This window comes from Dromaius novaehollandiae, chromosome 17 (genome assembly GCF_036370855.1).
Source record: "Dromaius novaehollandiae isolate bDroNov1 chromosome 17, bDroNov1.hap1, whole genome shotgun sequence".
In the NCBI taxonomy this organism is placed as follows: domain Eukaryota; kingdom Metazoa; phylum Chordata; class Aves; order Casuariiformes; family Dromaiidae; genus Dromaius; species Dromaius novaehollandiae.
Window position 1 is genome coordinate 16300365 of NC_088114.1, and position 24719 is coordinate 16325083.

A 24719-nucleotide genomic window follows, 5' to 3' on the forward strand; every position below is an offset into this window, starting at 1 on the left:
TTTTTCTTCCAGAAGGGAAAACAACTGACCAGCTCCTAGCAGAGATGGCCGAAGCATTTGCTTAGTCAAGCCAAATCTTGCTTCATCTTAGCCCGGCATCAATTCTCCTCAGACAAAATGATTGCTCCTAGGAGAAGCCAGCATCTGCTCTCTGTTCCACCTAGGTGAGGGGCTCATGCCAAAACAGGGCAGCTACCCACAAATATCAGTTCTTGAGCATGGAAAATATGTGCTAAACACATGTGAAAGCACTCAAGTCTTTTGGTCTCTGCTGGTGGCATTTTGCTCTTGGACGAGATGAGATCTGCAGCACCTGCCTCCACCCCAGCACACCCCCCACCAGGGTTACTGTGGACTGGGGACAGCTCTGGGGGACAAAGACAGCTCTGAGAGACACAAAACACCTTTCTTTTCTAACACGCTTTGTTCAACAGTGGTTGGGTTGATATTCCAAAACACGGCTGAGCTGGGATGCCTTCTCATGAGCAAACCTGTCACCTCATGGTGAAGATGCTCTGGAAAGCAAACAGTAACCTGCAGGTTCGCTGCCCATGCAGAGCAGAGACTGCACACATGACCACACATCCACAGCCTCTGGGATTTTTAAAGGAAGTGTTTTCATTTTTTTTCTTTGAAAGTAAGTGTCTACAACAGCCACAGAAGGCGTAGCCAAGGGCTTTAATTATAGGAATTCAGACATAATTTGAAAGGAGCAAATCAAACACTAAGCAAAACAAAAACAGCCTGCGTCATGAGCCAATGGCTGCAGGATCAGAGTCGAGTCACAGCCAAAGCCAGCGCTGCCAGAAACGGGAGGCAGAGCGGCCGGGAGCTCACCTCCTCCAGCCTGCCTCTGCCAGCTCATCCCAAACACTGCCCGAGGAGCTCTCCTGGGTTCAGAAACCACTGCCAACGGCTCACATTGCAGGAAGAGCCGCACACAGAACGAGGTGCGCGAGACCGCAATGGGTGAAGCTCACCTCGCTAGCAGCGGGACGGGCACCGTGACGGAGGACTTGGATGGATTTAAGGGGTGCTGCTCCGAAGCTCTGCAGCAGCCCAGAGACAGCAGCTACAACAAGCGCCACCCGCAAGGGGACAGGCAGCACTGCTGCATGCCAAAGCCCTTGCCAGCTGCCCCCGGGCAGCACTGACCCAAAGGGAGACTCTGCATGCCACAGGAGCCAGCCAGGCCCCAGCCCAAACCCTGCTCCTCCGCGAGCACTGGCAGACACATCTGCTCCATCCGACACGGTCCAGCCACCCGCAGATGCCCTCAGGCACTGTGGGACGTACAGCTGGGCTGGCCCCGACTAAAGACATTTCATGCTGCTTCAGTTTTCAAAGTTTCGCCCTTGCACAGCCCGGTGCCCACGTGCCGCCACGTGCCAGTCGCGGACGGGAGATCAGTGCAGAGCCCATGCAGATGCCCCAGACGCTCAAAGCAGCTGTGCTGGGATAGCAAACACGTGGCAGGACAGAGGGATGGAAGCAGTGATATTCTCTAGGTAGTCCAAAACACCACTCGTTACTGCAGCTGTCCCATCAGTTTGATCCAACTGTCTGTCCCAGGCTAACAGATTTGGGGGGAGAAAAGAGGGGGGCAATTTTTTTCCAAGCAGGTCCAGACATCTCTGGGAATGATGCTGAGGAAATAAATTGCTTTGTGCACATTACAAACGTGTTACCAGCCTTCCCTTTAGCATCCTTGTGACACACAGCTGAGAGGACACCCCTACACGGTGAAGACATCCCTTTTGCCATCCTTTCACAAGCCTTCCTATATTTGGCCAAATTACAAGCTTCTGAAAAAAAACAGTAGTTTGCACATAGTCACGGTGATTTGCCTGACCACCAAGAAAATCCCCAAGTGTCCATGCCCACTAGGCATGTCCTGTTTTAGCACAACTTTCCCTGTGATTACAGCTCCGGGATACTGCCAGGGCAGGGCCCTGGCCACCTCTCTCTCCCTGCCTGCTTTCTGCCCCTCCTCTCCCCACCTGCACCCTGAGGCCAGTTCCAGCAAGGACGAGAGCAGCATATGCACATCTGCATCCCGAGCACCTCCATTCCCTACAACACGTGGTGCTGAGGAGGGGCCTTTAGCTCTCATGTCCTAGGGGTAGTTTTAAGAGTTTAATTTGAATTCTGCCCTCAATCACTGTGCCAAAAGTGGCGCCATGCAACATTTCCCCCAAAAAAGCTCTTGCTGTGCTGGGAATCTCTTACTTTCTACTTTTCTACCAAAGCAGCGAAGAAAAGCACAGATGTTAAGCAGGGGCTTTCTAGGCTGGTTTTGTTTCCATAATGCTGTTTCCCAGCCAGGCAGCTTCCACTATCGTCTGTGCAGATCTTTCACCACGTGCAGAAGGCACAAATATTGCACGAACCCAAAAAACCCAACAGAAAAGCTAAGGCAAGGGCTCAGCAATCCCCCTCCGTGGGCTGTTGGCTTCATGCCAGCATAGAAAGGTCTCAGAGCTCTTGATAGGCCTCTCCAAAACATGGGCTTTTCTGTGCATTTGGAGGTTAAGTGGCACTTTCACCTAACACCAAGCCACCACCTGCCTGGCTGAGCATAGCTGCCTGCGCAGCAGGGTGTTATTTTGGAGGCTGGAGGTCAGGAATGGGCTCCTTGCTTCACCACGGCTCTCGACAGTGAGTCCCAAGAAAAAAGGTGAGAAAAATTCTCAAATACAAATGCTCCTCATTTCTGCTACCCGAGGGAACTGCTGGCACGGGCTGGATGTCAGCCAGGCAGGCCCCAAAATGCTTCTTCAACCGCCATCAGCCTCGCAGTTAATTGCCGGGAAAAGCAGAATGCCACATGGTGGGACCCTGGGGAAGCTCATTTCCATGCCTGGGCTGGATGGGAAACAGTTTCCTCACGTTTTCAAAAGACATTTCTGTTCCACATTGGAAAAAAAAGAGAGAAGGAATGAGACCGCATTCAGCCATCCCCTTCCCCAGCGCGGAGGCAGTGGGAGGAATGGACGCGGAGCAAGCAAGCGAGTGCGTGAGCAAAGGGCCATCTTTTGCTTTCTTTGGGGAGGGGGAAAAGGAAGGGGCCAAGGTTAGGGCTCATCCCTGCGATGTGGAACATCCAGGTTTGAGCTGTAGTTCGGCGTAGGAACAACACGCGGATGCCATAACCGTGAGGCTATTTGCTATTCTGGGATGTGGTTTTCTCTCGCTTTCCCTCACTCTCCTTTTGACTAGAAATTCCATCTTGAACTCAAAAACACTTTTTGACGAAGGCATTTGTTTTTGCCAAACTTACATTTCCTAAAGTAAAATCCTTTTGTCAAGAATTTCTCACCGACTCCGGCCCATCCAGCTATTACTGGGAGAGCAAGATTTATACCACAACTCGGTGGTATTTGACCGAAAGCCCTGAGGACATTGCCTTCCCAGCCAGAGGCTCTGCAGGAGGGCACCTGCTCTCCAAAGAACTCAAAGGTCCTTTGAATGGCATGAAGTGGCACCACCCCCATCACTGTAAACATGTTTTCATCTGTCACAATCAGAGGATGGGACCAGATTCCCAGCACCCCTCTGTTTTACTTCCCAAATTGCAGATTTATCATGCTTGAGGATGAAGGTACCCACAACTCAGAGAGCAAACACTTTGCATTGTGCTCCACAAACCTCCCAAGAATTGTCATACAAACAAGCTTCTTGCATAATAAGTTTTTAATGCAAGAAGCCTGTTTTCTATGAACTGCCTAAGACCCAAGCCAGCAGTGTGCCAAACTCCCTCTCCACAAGCCCTGATGGAAGTGACACCAAGTGCCGCAGCCCCATTGCTTTGATAAATACCCCTGCTAGGAAGCACTGCCCTGGAGAAACAGAACAATTCATGGATCTGCTCAATGGATCCGGGCTCCGAAGCCTGCCCAAACAGGCCTCAAAAGCTTTCACTCGTGACATCCAAAAAGAACTGAAGACGAGTTCTGTGTGGGTACGTGGTGGGCTCTATCCAGTGCACATATACAGCACATCCCCCAGCTCTGCACCCCCCCAGGAAGTCAATGGGGCCCCTAAAATGACAGCATCCCTCTGCTCCTCCCGGCTGGCACCTGGCAGATTGCTCTGAACTCACTGGAGCGGTGCACATGCCCAGGATCTGTCCCGAAGCGCGCCCAGGTGCTGCTCACTTACTAGGTGCCATGGGAGCCCGCGCGGCAGAGGCATCTGCCCGTCTCGAAGTGGCACTCGCCATTGACGCAGTCGCTGCAGACGAAGGCACAGTTCTCGCCATATGTCCCGTTTCGACACTTGGTTTCGCACCTAGGGAGCATGCGAAAAGAAGCAGCTAGAGCATCCCGGGAGCCCATGGGGACCGGGCTTTCCTTGGCAAACGGGCCACCCGCCACTATTTCACAAGCTTTCCTCTCCAGGGAAGGGGACAAGAGGTCCTGAGGGCAGCAGCAGGCAGTGGATAAAGCCAGCTCCCCAGCAGCATCCCTTCCAGCCCTGCTGCCCCGTGCTGCGGGCTGCCACTCGCCAAGAGCTGCAGGTCAGCACCGGGCCCTCCTGCATGCTCAGCAGAGCTGCCAGGGAGGGAGATGGGGCTGCGTGGTGCCAGGACTGCTCTGAGGCCTGTCGTGATCTCCTAAGGTTACCCTGGAATCAACAAATGGGTCATGAAGAAGGGGTCTAGCAGGCTTTCTATGGTCCCACAGCCACGCCAGCAGGCTCAACCCACCTCTGCCCTCCCCTCCAGGCTGCAGAGATATGGGCCACAGCCAAAAGTCTGCCTCTGGGCCCTGGTCATGGACTAGCAGAGAGGCTGTGACACTGCTCTGCCAAGGTGCCAGAGCCCTGTGGGGGCCAGCTACGCTGCTTCATGGTGGGACCACTGATGTTAAGGTGCCTGGGCCAGTCGGGTCCCAGATGTAGCCTCAGCCCTTGGCCGGACTCACCGGTCTCCAATCCAGCCAGGGTTGCAGTGCGAGCACTTGCCATTGATGTGGTTGCAGGTGTGACCGTCCTTGCATGGGGGACAGATTTTCTCACAGCCTTCTCCGTAGAAGCCGGGTGAGCAGGGCTGGTCACACTTGGTGCCGTTCCAGCCAGCCTCGCACGTCAGGCAGCGCCCGTCAGCGACTGTGCAAGGCTGCAGACTCTTGCACTGTCCACAGCTACGAGGCCAAGGGAGGAAATGTCACATGTTACAGTATCCCCGTGGTGGCTCTGCGTTCCCCGCCGCATGGAGCATGAGCACAGCCCCTAAGTTATCTTCCACCTTTCCCCTGACCAGCCCGATCTCCTGTGCTTAGTGCTCCATCATTCACATCTGCCAAAATCAGATGCCACCCTGCACACCCTGGCACGGGGTGCTCCCTCTCCCTTCCCAGAAACCCGGCAGGCAGGACACCCATGCTGGCCCTTTCCCTCCTCCCTGTCCTCCCCAGCACGTGAGACGAGTGCAGCCTATCCGAACACGGGTCAGGCACTGCCGAAGGCTGGAGCAGGGCCCGGTCTGGCACAGCGAGGTCTGAGCACTTACCGCCTCCTGCAACCTTGGCCGTAGAAGCCGGCTGGGCAGGGCTCGCGGCAGTATTTGCCCCGGTATCCTGGCTCACAAGTGCAGGTCCCATCCACCTGGTTGCACTTGCCCTTGTAGCACTGGCAGTAGCGGTCGCAGCGTGGCCCGAACGTCCGCTCACGGCACTGGCAGCGCCCCGTGAACTGCTCGCAGGGCGAGTTGTTGCAGGAGCACTGGTTGTTGCAGCCGCGGCCCCACCAGCCTGGCTGGCACAGGCAGTTGCCTGTCTGCTGGTCGCACTGCGAGTTGTGGCTGCAGTAGCAGGAGCTGGAGCACTGGGGACCCCACCAGTTCGGCTCGCAGGTGCACTTGCCCGTCTTCTGGTCGCACTTGCCATGCTTGCAGAGGCAAACGTTCTCGCACTTGGGCCCCCATCGGTTGGGGTTGCAGGTGCACTGGCCTGTCACGTCCTCGCACTGTCCATTTGGGTGGCAGCTGCACATCTCCTTGCAGTCGGGACCCCAGAACTGGCGGGGACACTCTGCGGAACAACCGATGCACCAGCAGGTAGCGGTGGGCAACCCCGGCCGTGGCTCATGGCACCTCCCCACGACCCCTCGCATCCTGGTTGCTAACCAAGCCCCATGCCTCAGAGACCCCCATCCCAAACTGGATTTCTTGGCCATGGTCCTCACCAGCCAGCGCACCCTCCCATTTCCCCCCAGCCCACATTGAGAGGACTGGATCAGAGAGGAGACCCCTCCTAAGGGATGATGCCCTGGGCATAAAACTGGGGGTTGGCAAGGTGGGCAAGGCAGAGCAGGAGCATTGCAGTGTTTGCAGGCACCTTTCTCTAATGCTCTTCTCTGTAATGTCATCTCACGATGATGCAGAGCGTTGGCCCTGGGGCCACCCCAGCTAACTGCACTGAGGACACGCAGCATCCTGGGAGCCACCTACCCTGAACAGGCACTGGTGTTCCCAAGCTGGGACAAGGACAGGGCAAGGACCAGTCCATATGGTGAAAATAGCCAGGGCCTGGGGCAAACCGTGCCCCATCGGAGCCGGGCTGGTGCCTCTGCGGGGACACGTCAGCCTGGGGCTGCTGCTAGTGGGGTGGCCCTGGAGAGGAGCTTGCATGTGCACACACCGCACGGGCGCCGCGCTCGCTTGCAGGTGGCGCAGGAGAGGGGGCCGTGCCATGCCGCGTGGGGCCCACTGGTACTCACTGGTGTCGCAGTTGGCGCCGAAGTACCCGTGGCGGCAGCGGCACTCGCCGGGCCTCACGCACACCTCGTTCTCCTTGCAGGTGAAGTTCCCCTCGCACACAGCTGGACAGATGGACAGATGGCACTCGTGACTGCGCGGCACGGGCAGGGCAAGGCTGGCGTGCGTGGCCCGGCCCCTGCCAACCTCGGGCACCAGGTACCACTGGACACATCTCCTGGTGCCCAAGGAGACGAGCCCCACACTGGCCTTGCCCTCCCAGCCCACCAGCGTTGCAGAGCGCGGACACCAGCTCTACTGGTCTCCAGGTGCCTGAGATGGCCGCAGGCGGCCCTGGGTATGCTCGGGGTGTGGGACATGCTTGGGATGCGGCAGAGCATGGTACAGTGCCTGTCCCCTGCAAGCAGAGAGGTGCTTGCCCAGCCCAGCCTAGCAGACTGGATGGGGGCTTCACCAGAAAGATGCCACCAGCTGCCCTGCTCAGCTTCGTCCCTGCCACCAGCCTCCTGCCACCCAGCTCAGCTCCGTCCCTGCCACCAGCCTCCTGCCATCCTGCTCAGCTCTGTCCCTGCCACCAGCCCATGGCAGCAGCTCTTGCTCCAGGAACGGAACAGCTTCTCCCCGGCTCCCCAAGCAGCCCCCCATCCCCAGCAGAGGCAGCTGTGGGCAGGGGCTGGCTCCAGCCCCAGGGCAGGACGGAGGCACTGGGGGGAGCTTGCAGCTGGCCAGGAACCCAGTCCCCCTCCCCACGCTCACTGCAGACCGCAGCGGCCTCACTGCCCCCCTAGAGACCACATCTCCTGCTGCACCTGGGTCCCCGGGCCGGGCCGGCAGCCCGCCGAAGCCCACCGCCCGCGTCCTGCCAGGGGAGCCTGTGGCAGGGCGAGCTCCCGGCGCGGCCGGGCGGCATGGGGCATGCTGCATGGCCTCCCTGCGTGGGCGGTGGCACCGGTCCCCGGAAACCACCGCGGTGAGGCCACGCTGGTGCCCGCTGCTCCCCTGGCAGAGCCTCCTGACCACAGCGAGAGGAAGGGCAGCCGACTCGTACAATCCACCTTACCTGGGAGTTCTTAGACCTACGGTGATGGGTACTATAGAAAACCCTAAAATAGACAGATTAAACAGGTTAGGAGCAGTGAGTCTATGGGTTAGAGCAGGGTTGTGGGGCAAGGGGAGAGCAGAGACAGCTTGCATTTCCTTCCGGATCGGACCGTTCCCCCCTGACTCCTGGGAGACCTGTCCTTCCTGCTCCCTGATGGAGAGATGAAGGGGCCGCGTGCTATTTTCAGGGCACGAACGCATGCAGGGAGCAGTTACGGGGGCTCATGCGCGGTGAGTTAGTTTGTTACGTGGCCCTCGCCTCTGGCTGCAAGGTGCTGGAGCCGCCGCGGCATTCCTCCGGCTCCAGCGGGGCAACCGCAGCGAGGCTCTGCGCCAGCACGAGCGCAGCGAGCCTCTCCTCCCGCCCGGGGCAGCCCTGAGCGCGGCCCCCAGGACCGCAGCGGGACGCGAGACACGGCGCAGCTGCCCAAAACCGCGGGGGATTTCACAGCAACCTAAAAATAGCCTCCCGCACGCCAGGGCGCTGCAGGATGCAAGAAGTCCCGGTGCTCGCCGGATGCTGGTGCTGGCTCCGCCGTGCCCAGCGGCAGCCCTCCGCGAGCACCAGCCTGCTGCCCTGGCCGGAGCGCCGTGACGGCCAGCACGAGCCCCCGGTCTGCTGCTGCTGCTTCTCGGCGGCCCTCAGCTCACAGCCTGGCTCCCTCCAGGCCGGCCCGGCTGTCCGGACTCGCCTCAATGGGCCACAGCCAACACATGCCTGTTCCTGGTGTTTTTTCCCTCTGCTGGCTGCTGGCAGGCTCGGGCTCGACTCCGAGCGCTGGAGCAACATCCGCGGGAGCCCTACGGGTCCCGTCCCTGCGGCCGCCCTCTCCCGCGCCTTTACCCCCCACCCATGCGCCCGGCTTTGCCTGGCCCCGGAGGACACCTTGCCGTCCCTCGGGTCTGACAGCAGGGTCCCCAAGACCTCAACAGTCCCCTTTGCTCTTTAAACCCAGAGCAGTTGGTGGGGCTGATCCGGCACAGAGGAAAACCACCCGGCCTGGGAGCGAGGCTCAGACTCCTGCACATCCCAAAGAGCAGGGAGCAGGGGGCCGTCGGGGCAGCCGGCACTGCCGAGGGAGGCAGGGCAGGGGCCTGGCTCTGCGGCGGGGGCCCCAGGACATGGGGGACCCCAGCACTCGCTGCCGGAGGAGCCGTGGGAAGCACCCTCTGCATCTGCTGTCCACACGCTGAGCTTGCTCTGAGCGCTGGAAGAAAGGCAGGAAAGTCTCCAGACTCCCAGGGGAGCGTCTGAGCCCGGCTGTGCACAGAGATCCCTCGGTAGAGGCTTTTCGCTGCTGAGCAAGTCAGGGAGGCCTCCGACAGCGGGAAGAGCAGCCTTTGGCAAGGCAAAGAGGGCTCAGCAAAGGGAGGACAGAAGAGCAACATCTATCAAAGCAAAACGCCAACGCTTACCTATTAAACACTCGTTTCCTTGTTGCCTCCATCCCGGGCAGCACACAAGCACTGAGAAGCTGCAGGAAAGAAAACGCAAATGGTGACAATCCTCAGAAACCCTCGGTCCCTCCTGAAAACCTGCCAAGAGCCCACACGTGGCTCTCACCACAGGATGGTGAGGCACAAACCTCCCAGCTCATCAAGCCCGGCGTGAGGGGCTGCCAATTCTTCCTCCACACTAGACTCTTCCTCCCCTTTGCATGGGGAACCTGAGCCAGAGGTCAGCTGCTGGGGGGCCCACGGGGGTGCATGGAGGGGCCCACATGAGTGCACCCACGTAGGCACCAGCTCAAGAGGCCACACCAGCAAGCTGAGGTGGCACTGGGAGTCCCGGGAAGGAGGTAGGAAGCGAGAATCAGAAAAGTTCCTCCCCAAATCACTAATTAGCACCAATTTGCTATCTGAAAACACATGCAATTTCCTCACTACTGTCTGCACGTTTCTTCTGAAAAATCCAGGAGAGGTTTGATGAGAAATATCCTATGTGCACCTCAAAAACATCACGGATTGTCCGTTTTCCTATGTTATTAATTGTCTGGACAGTTCAATACTGGTGTCTCTTCCTAAACAAAGTAGGAGCAACAAAACAAATGAAAAATTCATTTTCAAATATTATTGTCTACCCCCCCACAAAAAAAAACAGACCTCAAACAACACCTGAAGACGTGGGAAGTCTGTAAATGTCCCAGGGCAGAAACAACGGCTTTGCCCCTGCGGGTCCAGCAAAGCGTCCTGTCCCCAAGCGAGCTGGGATCGGGGCGCGGGTAGCGGGGGGGCCCCGGGCCGCCCCGGCCGCGCTGGCGCTGGGGCCGTGCGAGAGCCCTGCTGGCCCGCGGCGGAGCGAGGGCTCGGGCTCGGCGCAGCGAGACGCCTGGCTCGCTTCCCCTTGGACCGTGCTACACTGACCCAGGCCTTTGGCACAAAGCGGAGACCAGACGAGTCTCCTGCTGCAGATCACGGCCCCAGCATCGCTCACAGCTTCCACTTGCCGTTACAGAAGCAGCGCGGGGAGTGGGAGCCGCAAGCGGCTATGCCGCGGCAGATACACGAGCGGGGCGTTTTGCCCGGTCCCACACCCATAGATCCTCCCATTTCTATCCTGCTCCTTTCTCCCCACCCAAATTTGGCAGCAAGGCTGAGAGTGGGAAGTCTCCTTGCTCTGCATCCATCAGTCTGGGAGAATTTGTTCCTGCTCAGCATGTTCTGGGCACTTTGGGGTAAAAATAGCAGCAGACTCCCCTTCCAGGAGGATATCCTTCCTCCCCGGCTCTGCAGCCCACAGCGGCTCTCGCAGGCTGGCACAAGGACCCCGCTGCCCTACGTGCCAGCTGCCCCAGGTGGCTGCGAGCCCATGGGGGCCACGTGCCACCCACAGATCAGACGGGGAATGGCCCACAAAGCTCAGGGACGACCTGTACCCCTCCAGCTGGTGCAAGGACCGTTGGTCACCATGTGGCACGGGCTTTCCCTGAGACCACTGGGATGGCACGGTTAAACGGGACCCCTTCTTGCATGGCCCCATGTTGCTATGGAACTCACTGCCGCAGGATGCAAAAGAATAAACGTAATCCGAAAACAGCCGCCAGGCTCAGTGCGGATGGAAACCACCGGTGCTGGAAGGTCTCAGATCCCACCTGCCAGGGCCCGTGCAAGGAGGCAACTCACGCAGGCAAGGGGATCTGGGCCCTGAGGACCTCCACACTGACCCACGCCAGGCGAACCATGGTTGCGGGCAACCTCACAGCTAGCACGAAGTGAAATGAGTGCCGTTCATCGGCTCACAGCACATTACGATCTGCCTCTCGCACAAAACCAGTGCCCTGCTCTCAGGAAATGGCTCAGATCATGTTACTGCCAGCCAATGTTTAAGGATAGAATAAACTGAACGTATTCCTTGATCGAGGCGTCAGAAAATAATATTTAGAAATGAAGTTACAAAAGAAGAGCACAGACAAAGCAAGGAACTTTAATGAAGAGCTAAACATGGGTTCGTTGCTTGGCAGCCTCCATGTCTCGACAACCCTGGGGGATGGCAGCTCTGCTTCCCAGCCCAGGCTGGACCACTGCAAAACCATCTTGGAGCTTGGGCTTCTCTTGCCACCTAGGTGGAAGCGGGCTGCCAGCCCCCTCGTACAGCTGCCCCACACAACCAGCTCCTCCAGCTCGCAGGGAGCATCCTGGCCTTTCCGACCTGCGCCTTGTTTGCAATCACTCCCATGAGCCCGGATGGGGTGCAGGTACACCACGCAGCAATGCAGGCAAGGGGACACCCTCTGTCCACTCCGGCCAGTCTGCATGCATGTTTCTACTGCATTCTTTTCCGGCCTGCTGGCTTTTCCTGTTTACTAATGTTTTACAACAGCAGTGAAATATTATAGCAACATAAGGCTGGGAACATTTGCAGCACTTGCAAGCTTATAGATCCACAACTATCCTTGCTTGGACCCCATGGAGAGCCCACCAAATGCAGACTGGCCCACAGCATGTTTTCTAAGTGACCAAAGCGACATTTTCTAAGTTCCTCTTCCTCAGTTTGTTTCACCACCCAGTTGGATGCAGCCGCCCAGCTGGCACACGCAGGAAGCTTTTCACAGGGTTTCTTGCACTCTCCAAAACACTTCCAGGGGCGAACGCCAGGAGTTGGGCCGGAGCAACGCTGGGCTTTTCCCGTCCTGCACCCGGAGTCCCTTGGACAAGAGGCACTTCAGAACAGGGAAGGGATTTTTCTCTGGATACTTTGGCTTTTGCTAACATTTCCCAGCTGTCCCCGGCTCCAGCCCTGTGCATGACACTCAGCAAGGGGAAGCAGGACCTCTCGGGTCCAAACACAACTGGGGCAGAGATTAGTGACTCCCCAGAGAAGAGGAAGTGACAGGGCCTCTCCCACACTCTGGATCACAGCAGGGTGCCCGGCACACCACGATGGCAATGGGCAGACAGCAGTGTCTGCCCGGAGAAGAGAGCTGCCATGCTTGCAGCCTCAGTGTCGGCTGAGCGATGCACTTGCAGCCACCCCGGGCTGGTGGCAACCTTGTAGTGCCTCTGCTCCCTCCCTAGGTGCGAGGCAAAGCGCCTGCCAGCACGAGAGCATCCCTCCCTGCCTGTGCCGTGCCTCGGCAGCGATGGCCCCAACAAGAAGAGCCCACGGGGCTGGAGTCAGAGAGGAGGCTGGGGGAAGCACACGGGGACCCACGCTCAGGATTGCCCTGACAGATCTGGGGAGGAAAGTGTTCACCTGGCCTGCCTGCTCTCCCAAGCATCACCACATCGCTGGGAAACACCAGGAAGGATTTCTTCATGGATCTCTTCTAATGCCGCTTGCCCAGACCCATGAAGAGGCTTGGCAATACCCTCCCCACGCCCTGCTGACTGGAGGTGGCAGGGATGGGGTGCCCGAGCCCTTCGGGGTCCTGGGACAGGGCCCACACGTCACACCACACACACGTGCCCCCAGGTCCTGGGAGCCCTGTGCACAGACTGGATAACCTGCCATCAGCCAGATGCTCCTGAGACCTGTGCCCAGCCAACACAGGGACGAGGCGCCCAGGGCTCCCTTGGAGGCACAGAGCCCTCAGGCCAGCACTGGGACACCTGGGTCCCTGCTCATGTCCCCAGATGAGGCACGTGGGGACTCAGCAGGGACTCCTGCGACACACTCATTTAATGACTCCCCCCTCTCAATAAGTGGCCTCGTGGGCCCTCGTGGCAGTGTTGCAGGGACAGTCCTGCACCAGCTGGTCTTCTGCGTAAGGAGCTGGGACGCTGGCTGCATGCAGAGGGAGCAGCACAACCTCTCCTTGCAGCACAGCAGTGCTGATTCACACTGGTTTCCACTGTGAGCAACACCAGGATCAGCTCTCCATCCTCATCCTCCCTTGTCTCCCAGCCTGTCGGCTCTGCTTCTCTTTCCCCCTGCACCCTCCCCAGATCTCCTTCACCCCTGCTCGTGGGAGGCCAGAGTTTGGCCCCCAGCACCCTCCTCCCTTCCACCCTCAGCCCCTGCCCTTCCCTTCTGGGCTTGCATCCACAAATGCAGCTTGCGCTGCACTCCAGGCCTCTGGCCCTCCATCCAAACTTGCTCTTGGCCTGCCCTCTCCCAAGCTCTGCATGGCCAAACTCCCTCATCTCAGCTGCCAGCTTCCTTTTTTCTCCAGCCCGTAACCTCAGCTCTGCTCTCCCCAAACACACAGAGCGTGGGTCAGCGTCCTGCTGAGCCTCCCTCCCATACCATCTCCGGGCCCTTCTGCTGACCAGAGCTCCTCTCTGCTCCTAAGCCCAGGCAGCACCTGCCCTTCCTCCAATGTTGTCTGTCCGCCACCCGCCTTCCAGCGTCCTTTCTCCAACAGCGGGCTCCGACCCGTCTCCCTTTTCCTCCCCAGCTCTCACACCCAGCTCCCTGCCGTGGGGATGCTGCTCTCCAAAACTCAGCTGCCCTGCACTCCTCTCCACGCGGCCCCACCACCCGCGCCAGCCTCCAGCACCCAGTGACCAACGATGGCCTCCAGCACCTGCTGCTCCACCAGCATTTCCAAGCCAGGCCTGGTTCATCACTCCCACCATGGCTCCATGACAGCCCAAGGCTGGGGGTGCCTCCCAGACCCCCAAGCCCCCACCTTCTTAGCTGTCCATCACTGTCCTTGATGGAGGTTTTTGCCACTCCAGTTGCTATTTCCAACCCTTTGTGCCGCAGAGGTAGCTGTGCCTGGCCAGGTAGTGCCTGCTATGTCCTGATGCAAGCCAGGTGCTGGGAAGGATGCATGGAGAATGTGCGCCCGCTCCCAGGGAGACAGCACGTGACGCTGCCTTGGTTCAACGCTGGTCCTGCCCAGGGTGCCCTGGCAAAGCGGAAAGGCACAGCAGCAGCCCAAGGCCCACCAACCCAGGGAGCAAGCAGAGACGCATGCAACGGGCAACCCATTTCAACGCAACTTGCCCTGCCAAAGCCTGGTGGCACATCCCACCAGGGCCCCCATCTCCCCAGCAGAGGGGCAGGGCCAGCCCTGGGGAAACAACACGTTCAACACGAACTGTGTGGTCACCGCTGCAGATGGGAGCTACTTCGGAGGTTTATTAACTGGCCAAAAGGACGCTGCAGTCGAGGAAAACTTTAGCACAGGCTGGTTCAGCGCTGAAAGACAGAGCTTGGAATGCATTTTTTTTCTTTAAACGTAACAAACGCAAAAAAGGAGGAGGAGACAGCAAGAAAATATTCGGTCTAAACCAAGCACAGTCACAGGATCATGTCTGACTGCCAGAATGACTTGTCCTGGGCTTGGGGGGGGGGGGCAGGGGGGGCGCTGACAGCAGCCTCAGGCAAAATGCAGGCAATGCAGAGACCAAAATCAATTTTCAAACCCATGTAAACGGGGGAGCACTGAGGCAACAGCACTTACTCAGGCAGCACCAGCAAGACTGATACTGAAACGCTGCATCTACATTTCATAAAGGATGTTGAAAAATTGGAAGGGAGGCAGAAAAGAACCACAAAAATGATTCAAGGCCTGGAAAAAATGCCTTACAGTCAGAGACCAAAATAGCTCAATCTATTTAGTCAATCAAAAAGCAGATTATGAGACGACATGATTGCAGCGTGCGAGTACCTCCACGGAGGGAACCCAGGGTTCGAGCAGGGTCTCTGATCCAGCAGAAAAGGTGCTGCAGGACCCAGTGGCCAGGAGCCAAGCCAGAAGGGTCAAGCGCGCGAGGAGATGCACTTTGTTAGCAGTGAGGGGGATTAACCATTAAAACCAACGCCCTGGGGATGGGGCGGGCCGGAGGCTCTTCAAACCCAGACGAGATTCCTCTCTGCAAGACACGTTAGTCCAACACAAGTTATTGGGCTCCGTCCAGGAGAACGGGATGAAGTTTAATGGGCTGTGACAGACGGGAGGGGAGCTGGTTGGGAATTTTCTGACAAAAGCCTTTTGCCCCAGCACGTTCCGCCTGGGGACGGCCGCGTGCCGTGGCAGCCCCTGCCCCGCGTGCATGCCTGGCCCAGGCTTGGCCACCCGTGCCGCTTTCCCCCAGCCACGTGGGCCCCGCCACGCACGTCTGCTGAGCGGTGCCCGGGGCAGAGGAAAGCCCTGGATTACCTCTGCTGGGATGCTCAGACACTGACGGGGAAAGTTCATCTTCTGCAGCCTCGGCGAGGTGGGGACTCTGGCTCTCTGACACTCCCATGGCTGGTCAAAAGCACCCGTTATTTCACATGGGATTACTTCCATTCCTCTACTTTTTTTTCCTGTCGCTACAAATTCAGTGTCTGATGTTTTTAAATGCCCCAAAGGAGACAGTCCCACGTTTGCAATGGGAAACACTTCACTAGAAAAATCTCATCTGGTCTCTTAGCCTGTCCCTTTCCAGTGCAAACCACAAATCTCCTCTTTTTCTCCCTCCCCTTGCATCTCCAAGATACCTGCAGTCATCCAGGCACACCAAAGCAGCACAGCCCCGCAGGGAAAAGGACCCTCTCAGATGCACCGAAAGTCCTGGGCATCTCTGGTCCAGAAGTCCCAAGCACCTGCCAGCTGCAAGGTCCATCACGCTACAGCCCTCCATCATGGCATGAAAACATAGCACCAGGAAGGAAAACTAACTGTGCCCCAAGAATAAACCCAAGCACGCATCTGAGAACCAAGTGCCTAGGAGGTGCCAAGGGCATCATCTCAGAGCCCTTATCCGCCCAATCCCCAGTGCGACCAACCTCCTTGTTCTCTGAAAAAGGGGTGAAATTCAGACTGCACCACAAATTTCTGGAGGACGGGGAAGAGGGAGAGGGAACGAAAGCTCCTTTCTGAGCCTTGCAGGCCCACCGGCTGCCTGAAGCACATGTGCTTTGAACCCACCCGCAGACAGAGAGATCCTGGCCCTTCGGGCATGTGGAGGATGATGCAGACAAGCTGCTCCAAAGATAAAAAAGACTGAAGGCCTGCAGGTGCTAAGGCCAAGCAGGACGTTAACCACAATCTAGCCTCGTCCCCAGCCCACACGCAGCGCCTCTCCTGGAAACAGGATTAGGGCATATCTTTTAAGAGATATCTAATCTCTCTTTAACTATGCCAGGCGATGGTGTCCAACACCTCTTTGGTCAGCCCTTCTCTCATTTATCAGCTGCTCTGACAGCTAATAAACTCACTTGTACTTCAAAGCTCAACTTATCTATCTGCGACGCCCAACTGCTGGAGCTGCCAGCAAGGTAGAAAAGGCCTCTGCTCCCAGCGACTCGCAAAGTGCAAGCACTCCTCATCGCTTCAGCCAGAAAATGCCCCGCTCTAATCAACCTGGGACAGACAGGACCGTGCCAAGAATGGGGCTCAGCCCCCACGTCCTCCCAGAGGCTCTTCCACCCTGCCAGGGCCTTTCCACCAAACGGCACATACGTGCCTTCGTGCCTTGCCCGAGAGCAGCGCCTGGATCAGACCCAGAGCAGAGCTGGCTTTGGGACAGTGTCAGACCCACAGAGGAGCGGTGCTGGCTGCGGAGAGGGACTGAACCCGGGGACTGAACCCAACAGCAGTTGGAGAGTGTTGGGTCCGTTTCTGAAATGCACCTCTCGGTGTCCCTCCCGTCAAAGGGGATTGAGTTTGTGTGTCCCGTGACTCCTCTGCAACACACGCTGAAGCACTGCAAGGGGGACGACTGGGAGATTTGTTAAAAACCTCTCTCAGAGATCAAACTAACATGCTAACGTAGACATGCCCTGTACAAACAAGGGCTCCAGGCTTTGTTTGATTTTTCTTTTCTTCAAAGTGCAAGAAAAAAGAGGAGAGAAAAAAATGCCTCTGGGATGTGACCAGGTCTCAGGAATTTTAAGGATCCAGAAGAAAAGGAGCATGGATGTGGGCAGAGGTGGAACTGAGACCTGCAGGCAGGAATGCCAGCTTTTCCCTCTGCTTCTGACACAAGGCTGTATCCCACTTATGATAACCAAGCAGGACTTAGGAGCTGGAGAAATTTGCAGGTTTTTCAACAGTTTATTCTAGCAGAGAGGCAGGGGTTTTTTTGCAGATTCAAAATAATCTTTATTTTAGTGCCAGTTCCTTGAAGCAGTTCTACTTCAGCTACTGCTACAGATACGTTTCCTGACACAGGAGAGACTGTTCCCCATCTGGACCAACACAGTCCTCCACAATTAAAGAGCAGTAGGCCACACACCTAAAGAGCTTCCTCTTGCAGAAGAGGAAAGCCCGTGGTTCTGATGGGAGTTGCTGCCAGAAGATCCAAGCTAAAAGCTCTCTGCTGATCCACCTTGCAGAAGGGAGCTGCAGAGGAACCCTATGGATGCACAGCGCATCCCCTAAGCCCAGTGCAACACTGCCACCTTCCCCAGTCACACATCCATCCCAGTTTTCAGTTCTCCACAAACCATGTACCGCAGAGCGCTACCCAAACTGGAGAGGGGCAGTATCCTGACACTGAGCCTCCTCTTTCTCTGTATCAGCCATCACTTGCTGCCGTCCATGCCCCCCCATTGGTGATTAGCAGCATGGTTCACACCATCGACACACAGACCTCTCAGGACCACTGGGCCCCAGACAGCTTCCTCTCACACAGAACTGGAAACCGGGACCTATCCCCATTCCAAGTTAGCTGTAATTCCCCAACCTGAATCCCATTAGAAACCACTAGCCTAGCGGTCTAGTCAAAGACAGTTTCCTCAGTGCAGTGTAGAAGTGCATATTCGAAAGAAAACCTTCAGGCAGAGAAAGAAAAGAAAAGGAAAAAAAAAAAAGATTACTGATGGACAGTTTTAGTGAGGAAAGGCCGAGGACAAAACAATTCCCAGTGTCCGTGCACACAGGGCTTGCTTTCACCAACCGACATGCCTGATTCTCAAATTGCAGCTTCAGAGAGGGTCTTGTTAACTTTTAACTGATTATAAAAGAACATCGAATTTAAGAAGTGCAGTTGTATTTAGTACACAAAACTGTAACACCAAGTGGCTCAAAAACACGTCCCTTTCTCCTCCGCTAAATAGTTTGTTTGAAATTCTGCCCACTATCCAGGTCTCAGAAGCTTGCAACAAGACGATGAAGCAAAAGAGAAGCCTCCTTTCAAACACTTAAAAACTGTGGCCCTCATCAGTGAACCCTTCCCCACTCCCTCTTAAACAGGGGTCTTTCGCCTGCTTCAGGGCTCATATCATCTCTAGAAGCGTGGAAGCCGTTCAGTGACACGCTGCAGCGACGAGGACGGGGTGGCTGACAGCTGCAGACACCCGCCTGGACAGCACGGCCAAGGGGAGCTGCAGGAGCAGGACACAGCTCCTCCAGCTGTGGGCTGGCTAGGCCGGGTCTGCAGCCCTCGCTGCGGTGGAAAAGCATGGAGATTTCCAAATCAGTTGCATTTTTAGTCTTGCAGGAAAAGGAGCAAGATCATTCTGGGATCTCTCGTACCCGGAGGAGCTGCCTAGACACACACAGCAGAGCCCAGCGCTCATAGAAGCAGCTAGCGAAACATGTGGCAAAGAGTAAAACCAGCAGCTTTAATGAGCTCAAATGTTTAGCAAAGCTGCAGAACTGGGGGAGGGGGAACTGGAAAACCAAAGATTGGCTGGTGGCTTGCATGTGTGAGGGGACGCCTGCACCTCCTCTCCTATGGAGATCCAACCCAGCTGCACCCAGACCCCATGCCCAGAGCAGGACCTTCCAGGACCTCTCCCAGGCTTTTGTTCGCTGTTGAAATCCAGTCTGGCAGTACAACAGTGTCCTTGACCTACAGAGTGCCAAGGGCAGCAGAACAGACAAGATGGGGTGGGCACTACACAGGGGGTAGATGCCAGGAACACGTGGGTGGGAAACGAAGGGAAGAAGGAGGATTTTCAGAAGGGTGGGGGTGAAAAAATGATGCAGCCATCTCTGCTTCCTAGGTACTGTCCTCTCCCCATCTCTTCTGGCCTCTAAGCTGGCTTCAGGGTCTATTACAGCCATGGGAGGACGGACAAAACTGCTCTTCATCTGCCTGTCCCATACCCCATATGCCTGCTTGCCAGCTAGCACCTCTCGCACCCACCATGCACCTGGGGCACAATCCTGGCACAAGGCACAGCGTGCAAGTGAGCTCGAGGCCTTGAAGTGCTGGGTGAGCATGTGGGCTCCCAGGCTCCTAGTCCCAGGCAGGAGCGTGTTATTCCCCCAGAACAGAGAAGAGGTGTCCTGCACACCAGCCAGGGAAAAGGGACAGACAAAAATCATGGTTCACTTTTGCTTCCATAGGCCTAGAAAAGCTTTTTAGTGCCCAACTTTCCCAACATCAGTAGGAGCTCACCATCTCCCCCCACCTCCACCCAACAGAGCTGGGTGGGTTCTCGGACAGACAGATGGTCCCTGCACAGAGGGAGAAGCAACCAGGTGCCCTCTCCCTGTCTGCCCGGTGCCTTGAATAGTCCCAGGACATTGGGAACAGTGGGATGGCTGCTCACAGACCTGAACTTCCTTTCTCTACTCCGGGAGGGGATGGCTGCTGGGCCAGGAACCAGCCCTGTGGGTCACCAGGCAGCTGCTGAGGGACCTGGTGCATCCTCCCCGGTGCATCCTCTCCCGGTGCATCCTCCCCCACCCAGAAACGGCACAAGGCTGCGAGCACAGCGGCTCAGCCAGCACACGGCTGGGAACTGTGGGCCGCTCTGGCTCATGAAATGCCTCCTTAGGAAACTCAGCCTGTAATTTGAGGAGGGGGCACCAGCGCCCTGCGGCCCTGCTGAATGGAGCCATTATGTGGGCCCCTCTAGCTTGCAGCACATGTTTTCCTTGTGGACTTGCCTGACCTCATGGGCAAAACGCAAAGGTGCATTTATGGCCTGGGCCCCCCACAAAAGCAACGGCCCAGGGAACTTGCTCTCCCAACTGGGATAGAGTAGCTCTGGATGCCCCCCGCTTTGCAGGAGCCAGCCTGGCCAGGAGAGCCTGGCTAGCACTAAGCCCGAGCGCTGTGGAGAAGCTGGGCTTGGCCCGAGGTGATGCTCTGCATAGCTATCAGCAGTGTCAGTGGCACAAGGAGAGCAGAAGGAGCAGCGACGAGGCTGTGCCAGCTCCCAGAGCCCTTCCCCCAGCTAGGCAGGCAGGATGGGACCCCCCGGCTGCACCAGACCCCCCGGGAGATCCAGTCTGTGCCAGCACTCCCTTTCTGAAACCAAACCCAAGTGTCCCAGAGCTGCCGGCTCTGCCATCCTGAGCAGCCTGGGGCAGCTCCACCAGGATACCCAGAGCATCCCAAGCCCTGCCAGCCCAGGCTCCCAGGCTTTTCCTGCAGCAGGACCGGTCCTGAGGGAAGCAGGACCGGCTCCCCGCAGCATGATCAGCCCCGTAGCAGCTCCCTGCAACAGGATCAGCCTCTGAGGTCCCCAAGACAGATGCACTGCAGCATGACCGGCTCCCCCAGGTCACCCAGGACCGATGTCTTGCAGCAGGACGGAGCCAAGGGGGAACGGGACCGGCTCCCCGCCGCGCAGCCGGCTCCCTCCCAGGACGCCCGGGACCGGTTCCTGCAGCATCACCGCCGCGGGGGGAGCAAGATAGGCTCTCCGCCGCACCACGGGCCCCGGGAGGAGCAGGACCGGCCCCCCAGAGCACCCAGAATCGCCTTCCCGCAGCACAACCGGCCCCCCGAGAGGAGCAGGACCGGCTCCCCGCTCCCGGTCCCGCTCGGCTTGGGCTCCTCGCGCCTTCCCGACGCCCGGCCCGACGCCCCCGGCTCCCCCCACCTCAGCCCCGCACAAGACGGACTTTGTCTTAGAGGGAGCCCAGGGCCGCAGCTCGCACGGGGGAGAGGAGCGCCGGGCCCGCCGCGCCGCGCAGCCCCGCCGCCTCCCCGGCGAGCGCCGAGCCACGAAGCGGGGGGACGCGCTGCCCCGCGGCGCGGCCCGGGCTCACCTGCCCGCCCCCCCGGCGCCCCCCCGCTCCTACCCGGCGGCTCTGCAGACGTTCCTGCCGCGGGGGCTCAGCTCCTGCGCGGCTCCGCAGCTCAGCAGCAGCAGCAGCAGCAGCAGCAGCAGCGCGGCTCCCGCTCCGGCTCCCGCTCCGGCTCCGGCTCCGGCTCGGGCGCGGCGGGGCTGCCGCAGCCCGCGGGCCGCCATGGCCGTCGGCGCCGCCGGGCCCGGCCCGGCCCGGCCCATCCCATGCGGGGCGCGGCGCCCCGGCTCCGCGGCTGCCCGGTGCCCGCCCTGCCCTGCCCTGCCCCGGCTGCCGCACGGCGGGCGGAAGCTACAGTGCGAGCGCCGCGCTGCCGCCGCCGCCGCCTCCCCCGCGCCCCTCTCGGCGGCGGCGGGAGGGGCCGCCGCCAGCCAGGAAATTCCGCATTGGTTCCCCTGACGGCGGGCCAGGCTCCGGGGGCCGCCGCGCCGCCGCCTCCCCGCGCCCCGCCGCCGCCGCCGCGCTCCCCGACGGCCCCGCGCCGCGCTGCGGGTGCTGCCGCGGGAAGGCGCTGGCGCCCGGGCTTGGGGGCACCGGGGCGGCCCGGCGGGGCTGCGGGACCTCTGCGGCGGGGCGCCGCCCTCGAGGGGGCGAAGCTGCGGAGTCCTGGCCCCAAGCTCGCCCCAGCGTCCAGCGGAGCCCCGGGCGGCCCGCACTCCCCAGGGTCTGGCAGCTCCAGGCGCCCGACGGTGGCGGGTGCCCAGGACCCCGGGGAGCTGGCAGAGCCCCGGGTGCCCAGCAGCCCCGGGGTCCAGCAGTCCCGGGGTCTGGCAGCTCCAGGTGCCGGAAGCCCCGGGTCCCCAAGAGCCTCGGGTGACGGCAGAGCCAGCCTGTAGGTGCCCCATGCCCGCCCAGGGACCCGTGGGAGCTGAGTGGTGCCTGCGGCAGGCACGCCTGTGGGAGCAGGGCTGGAGCGGGGACAGAAGAACTGCAGGGCAGCCACTCATTAGCCTACTGTAATGACACAGCTGGGAGCTGGGGGGGCACGTTGGACACCCAGAGCAGTCTAGTCCCACACCACCAGCCCAGCAGGGCAGCCTGGGCAACAGGCCTCCTCAGCTGGGCGGCAAGTAGGGCAGGCAGCGGTGCTGCCTCTGCAGGCAGGGTTGGAGGGCTGGTTTGGGCCTTTGGATAGCCAGGGCTCCCAGGGAGGTGGAGGCAACAAGAAGGCAGAAGCTCTGCAGGAAATCCAAAGCCTCAACAGTGCTAAATGTGTCATTTCCCCCCCACCCCCCCCATCCCCAGGTGGAATGTGACTGTGGACCCAGTACCTGCACTTCTGGGAGGGGACAGCTCAGCAAGGAGTGGCTTCCAGCCCAGCTTGTGACAGACAACACTTGTCCTCAAGACAAGCAAGTATGACTGAGCTAGCTGTCACTGGGAAAAAGCCTGCTGAGCAAGCTAACTCCTAGTGCCGATGAGGCTCCTGTAGGTCTGACTAACTGGCCTTGTGCACACTTGCTATGGTGCAGCTACTGGGTTGACCTGCCACCCCCTCTCAGGTGGCAAGGGGAAGAGAGTGTCGCATTGTTCAGGGTGCAGGATCACGCTGAGCCCAGCATGCAATGGGCAGTCAGTGCAATCTTCCCCTATATCCTCAAAGCCAACGTCAGTACAGTATGGGTCAGGAAGCCTAGACTCCCCAGATCGTCACCCCATACCAGCTTGCTTTTCCACTTCGATGGTCACTGCAATAGACAGACCAGAAAGCCAAGCTTGTCTGAGCTTCAAGGACATCCTTTAGCTGTGAGTTTAAAGCATGCATGGAGGACACCCTGACCATCTTCTATGTGGTAGCAAACTTGAAGCTAAGTAGTAAGATAACCCTTGCTGCACATTGTCCTTTAAAAACTGTGGAGCATCATCACTCTCTGCAGCCCCAGCTTTCTCAGGGAGTCAAGTGAACCCATTTCCATTTTCATCACTGCTTCACTCTTCCACTGAAAGCTGGCTTCATCCAAGGAGCTGTGTAATGGCATATGGACAGTGTGTATGTCATACAAAGCTATGTCTGAGGGCCACAGTCACCTCTGTGGGTTTCCTGTGAAGGGAGTGGAGTCTCCATCATGCTAAACATGGGTTTGACAGCATCCCTCAGGAGTGGATTAGGTAGTCCTGGGTGGTCTCCCAAGCACTTTCCCAGTCCTGGGATTCCTTCCCTGAACAAAGAGTAAATGAGAAGTTTGGTGAACTCTAATCACCAGCTTCCTCTGATGTTTCCAGTACATGGGGCTGATCTGCGTGGAAGGTTTCTATCCTGCACAAGCCCAGACAGAAAAGAAGTTCCCAGTAGGGAACTCCCTGGTGGACTTACTGGTGCAAGTTCCCTTTTGCAGTGGCATCCTAATAAATACGTCTGCAGGAGTATTGCCTACCTCTTAATGCCCAGACATAGGCAGTGGCTTGAGAAAAGAGCACAAATGGTTCAGAATCTAAAAAACTGTCCCTTGAAAAAATCCATTCCTTGTATTAGCTCTTTCAGAGACCATCCTACAAGCCACTGACAAGCTGCAGTTTTTACAGTCCAGGCTTATAATGTTCTGGTCCGATGTCTTGTCTACCAAGGTGTAGTAAGACCAGTCTCCCTGTGGCCTTTGCATATCAGGGATGCCACAGAAGGGAGCAATCAAGACCCCTCTGTGGCACAGTGAAGCCAGGAAGGCAAAGCTGAACATGCTCCTCCTTCCCACTGAGCAATATTGTCATCCGGCCACTGATGGGGACTCAGGTAGTAGTGACGGCACATGACAGAGTTGCCCTTTTCCCATTCCCTGTGTCATGGGTATATCCAGATTGTGGCCAGCATCCTGCATGTGAGCAGCTGCTGGCAGGACCCTTGGTACAGCAGGGAAAAATCTCCCTGCCCAAAAGTGCCAGGGGGTGGGGGTGGGGGGTACAATTCCTGAGGTGCACTCAGCTCTCTCCTCCTCTCTTCATCTTTCTGTCCGAAAACTATCTCCCATCTCCCCCATCTTTATCCATGTAACTCACTGACTTTCTTTTTCAGACTTAGCTTTCCTCTTGGCTCGTGGCTGTCTAGTATCACTCCCTTTTCCCTCTCTGAAGCCAACCAGACCATGGCCAGCACCTTTCGCGTGCCCCTGGCCTCCTTCCACACACTTGGCAGTAGTATCTGCCATGCCACGGAGCAGCTGCCCTTGCATGGCTTCTTCTGCCTCCATGTCTCTCCCCCTGTGCACCCTGGTCCTGCTCAGAGGGTTTGTCTGGCAGGGGCCCAGAAACACCAGGGTGGCCCTGCTCTGCTCCCAGGACCTGGGGCGGGAATGCTGAGACCGTGCCGGCTCGGGCCGCGCCGAGGCGTGAGGAATTCCCTCAGGACAATTGCTCAGCCTGGAGCTGAGCTTAACATAACTTTCTGTCTGGGAAAGAGGGTTGGGGAGGGGGTTAACTCCAAAAAAGGGTGGTCAAGAGGGGCCGGCTACAGAGGCATTAAGCCACTGGCACAGAGGCCATAACATCTTTTCTTCTGCTTCTCCCCCTCTGGTGAAACTCCGGGGGAAGCGAGGGAGGCT

General features: G+C 58.2%; 1 protein-coding gene across 1 annotated transcript in view; it reads right to left on the reverse strand.

Annotated features, from left to right (window-relative positions):
• SCARF2 (scavenger receptor class F member 2) overlaps window positions 1-21573 on the reverse strand; it is a 38265-nt gene extending 16692 nt beyond the window's left edge. Inside the window, exons 1-6 of the mRNA XM_064522373.1 lie at window positions 21181-21573; window positions 9236-9294; window positions 6721-6822; window positions 5513-6032; window positions 4926-5144; window positions 4162-4290 (exon numbers count right to left, since the gene is read on the reverse strand). Of these exons, the coding sequence (XP_064378443.1) occupies window positions 4162-4290; window positions 4926-5144; window positions 5513-6032; window positions 6721-6822; window positions 9236-9294; window positions 21181-21389 (1238 nt within the window). The 5' untranslated portion in view covers window positions 21390-21573. The remainder of the gene's footprint in view (window positions 1-4161; window positions 4291-4925; window positions 5145-5512; window positions 6033-6720; window positions 6823-9235; window positions 9295-21180) is intronic.
• Window positions 21574-24719: the final 3146 nt, after the last annotated feature.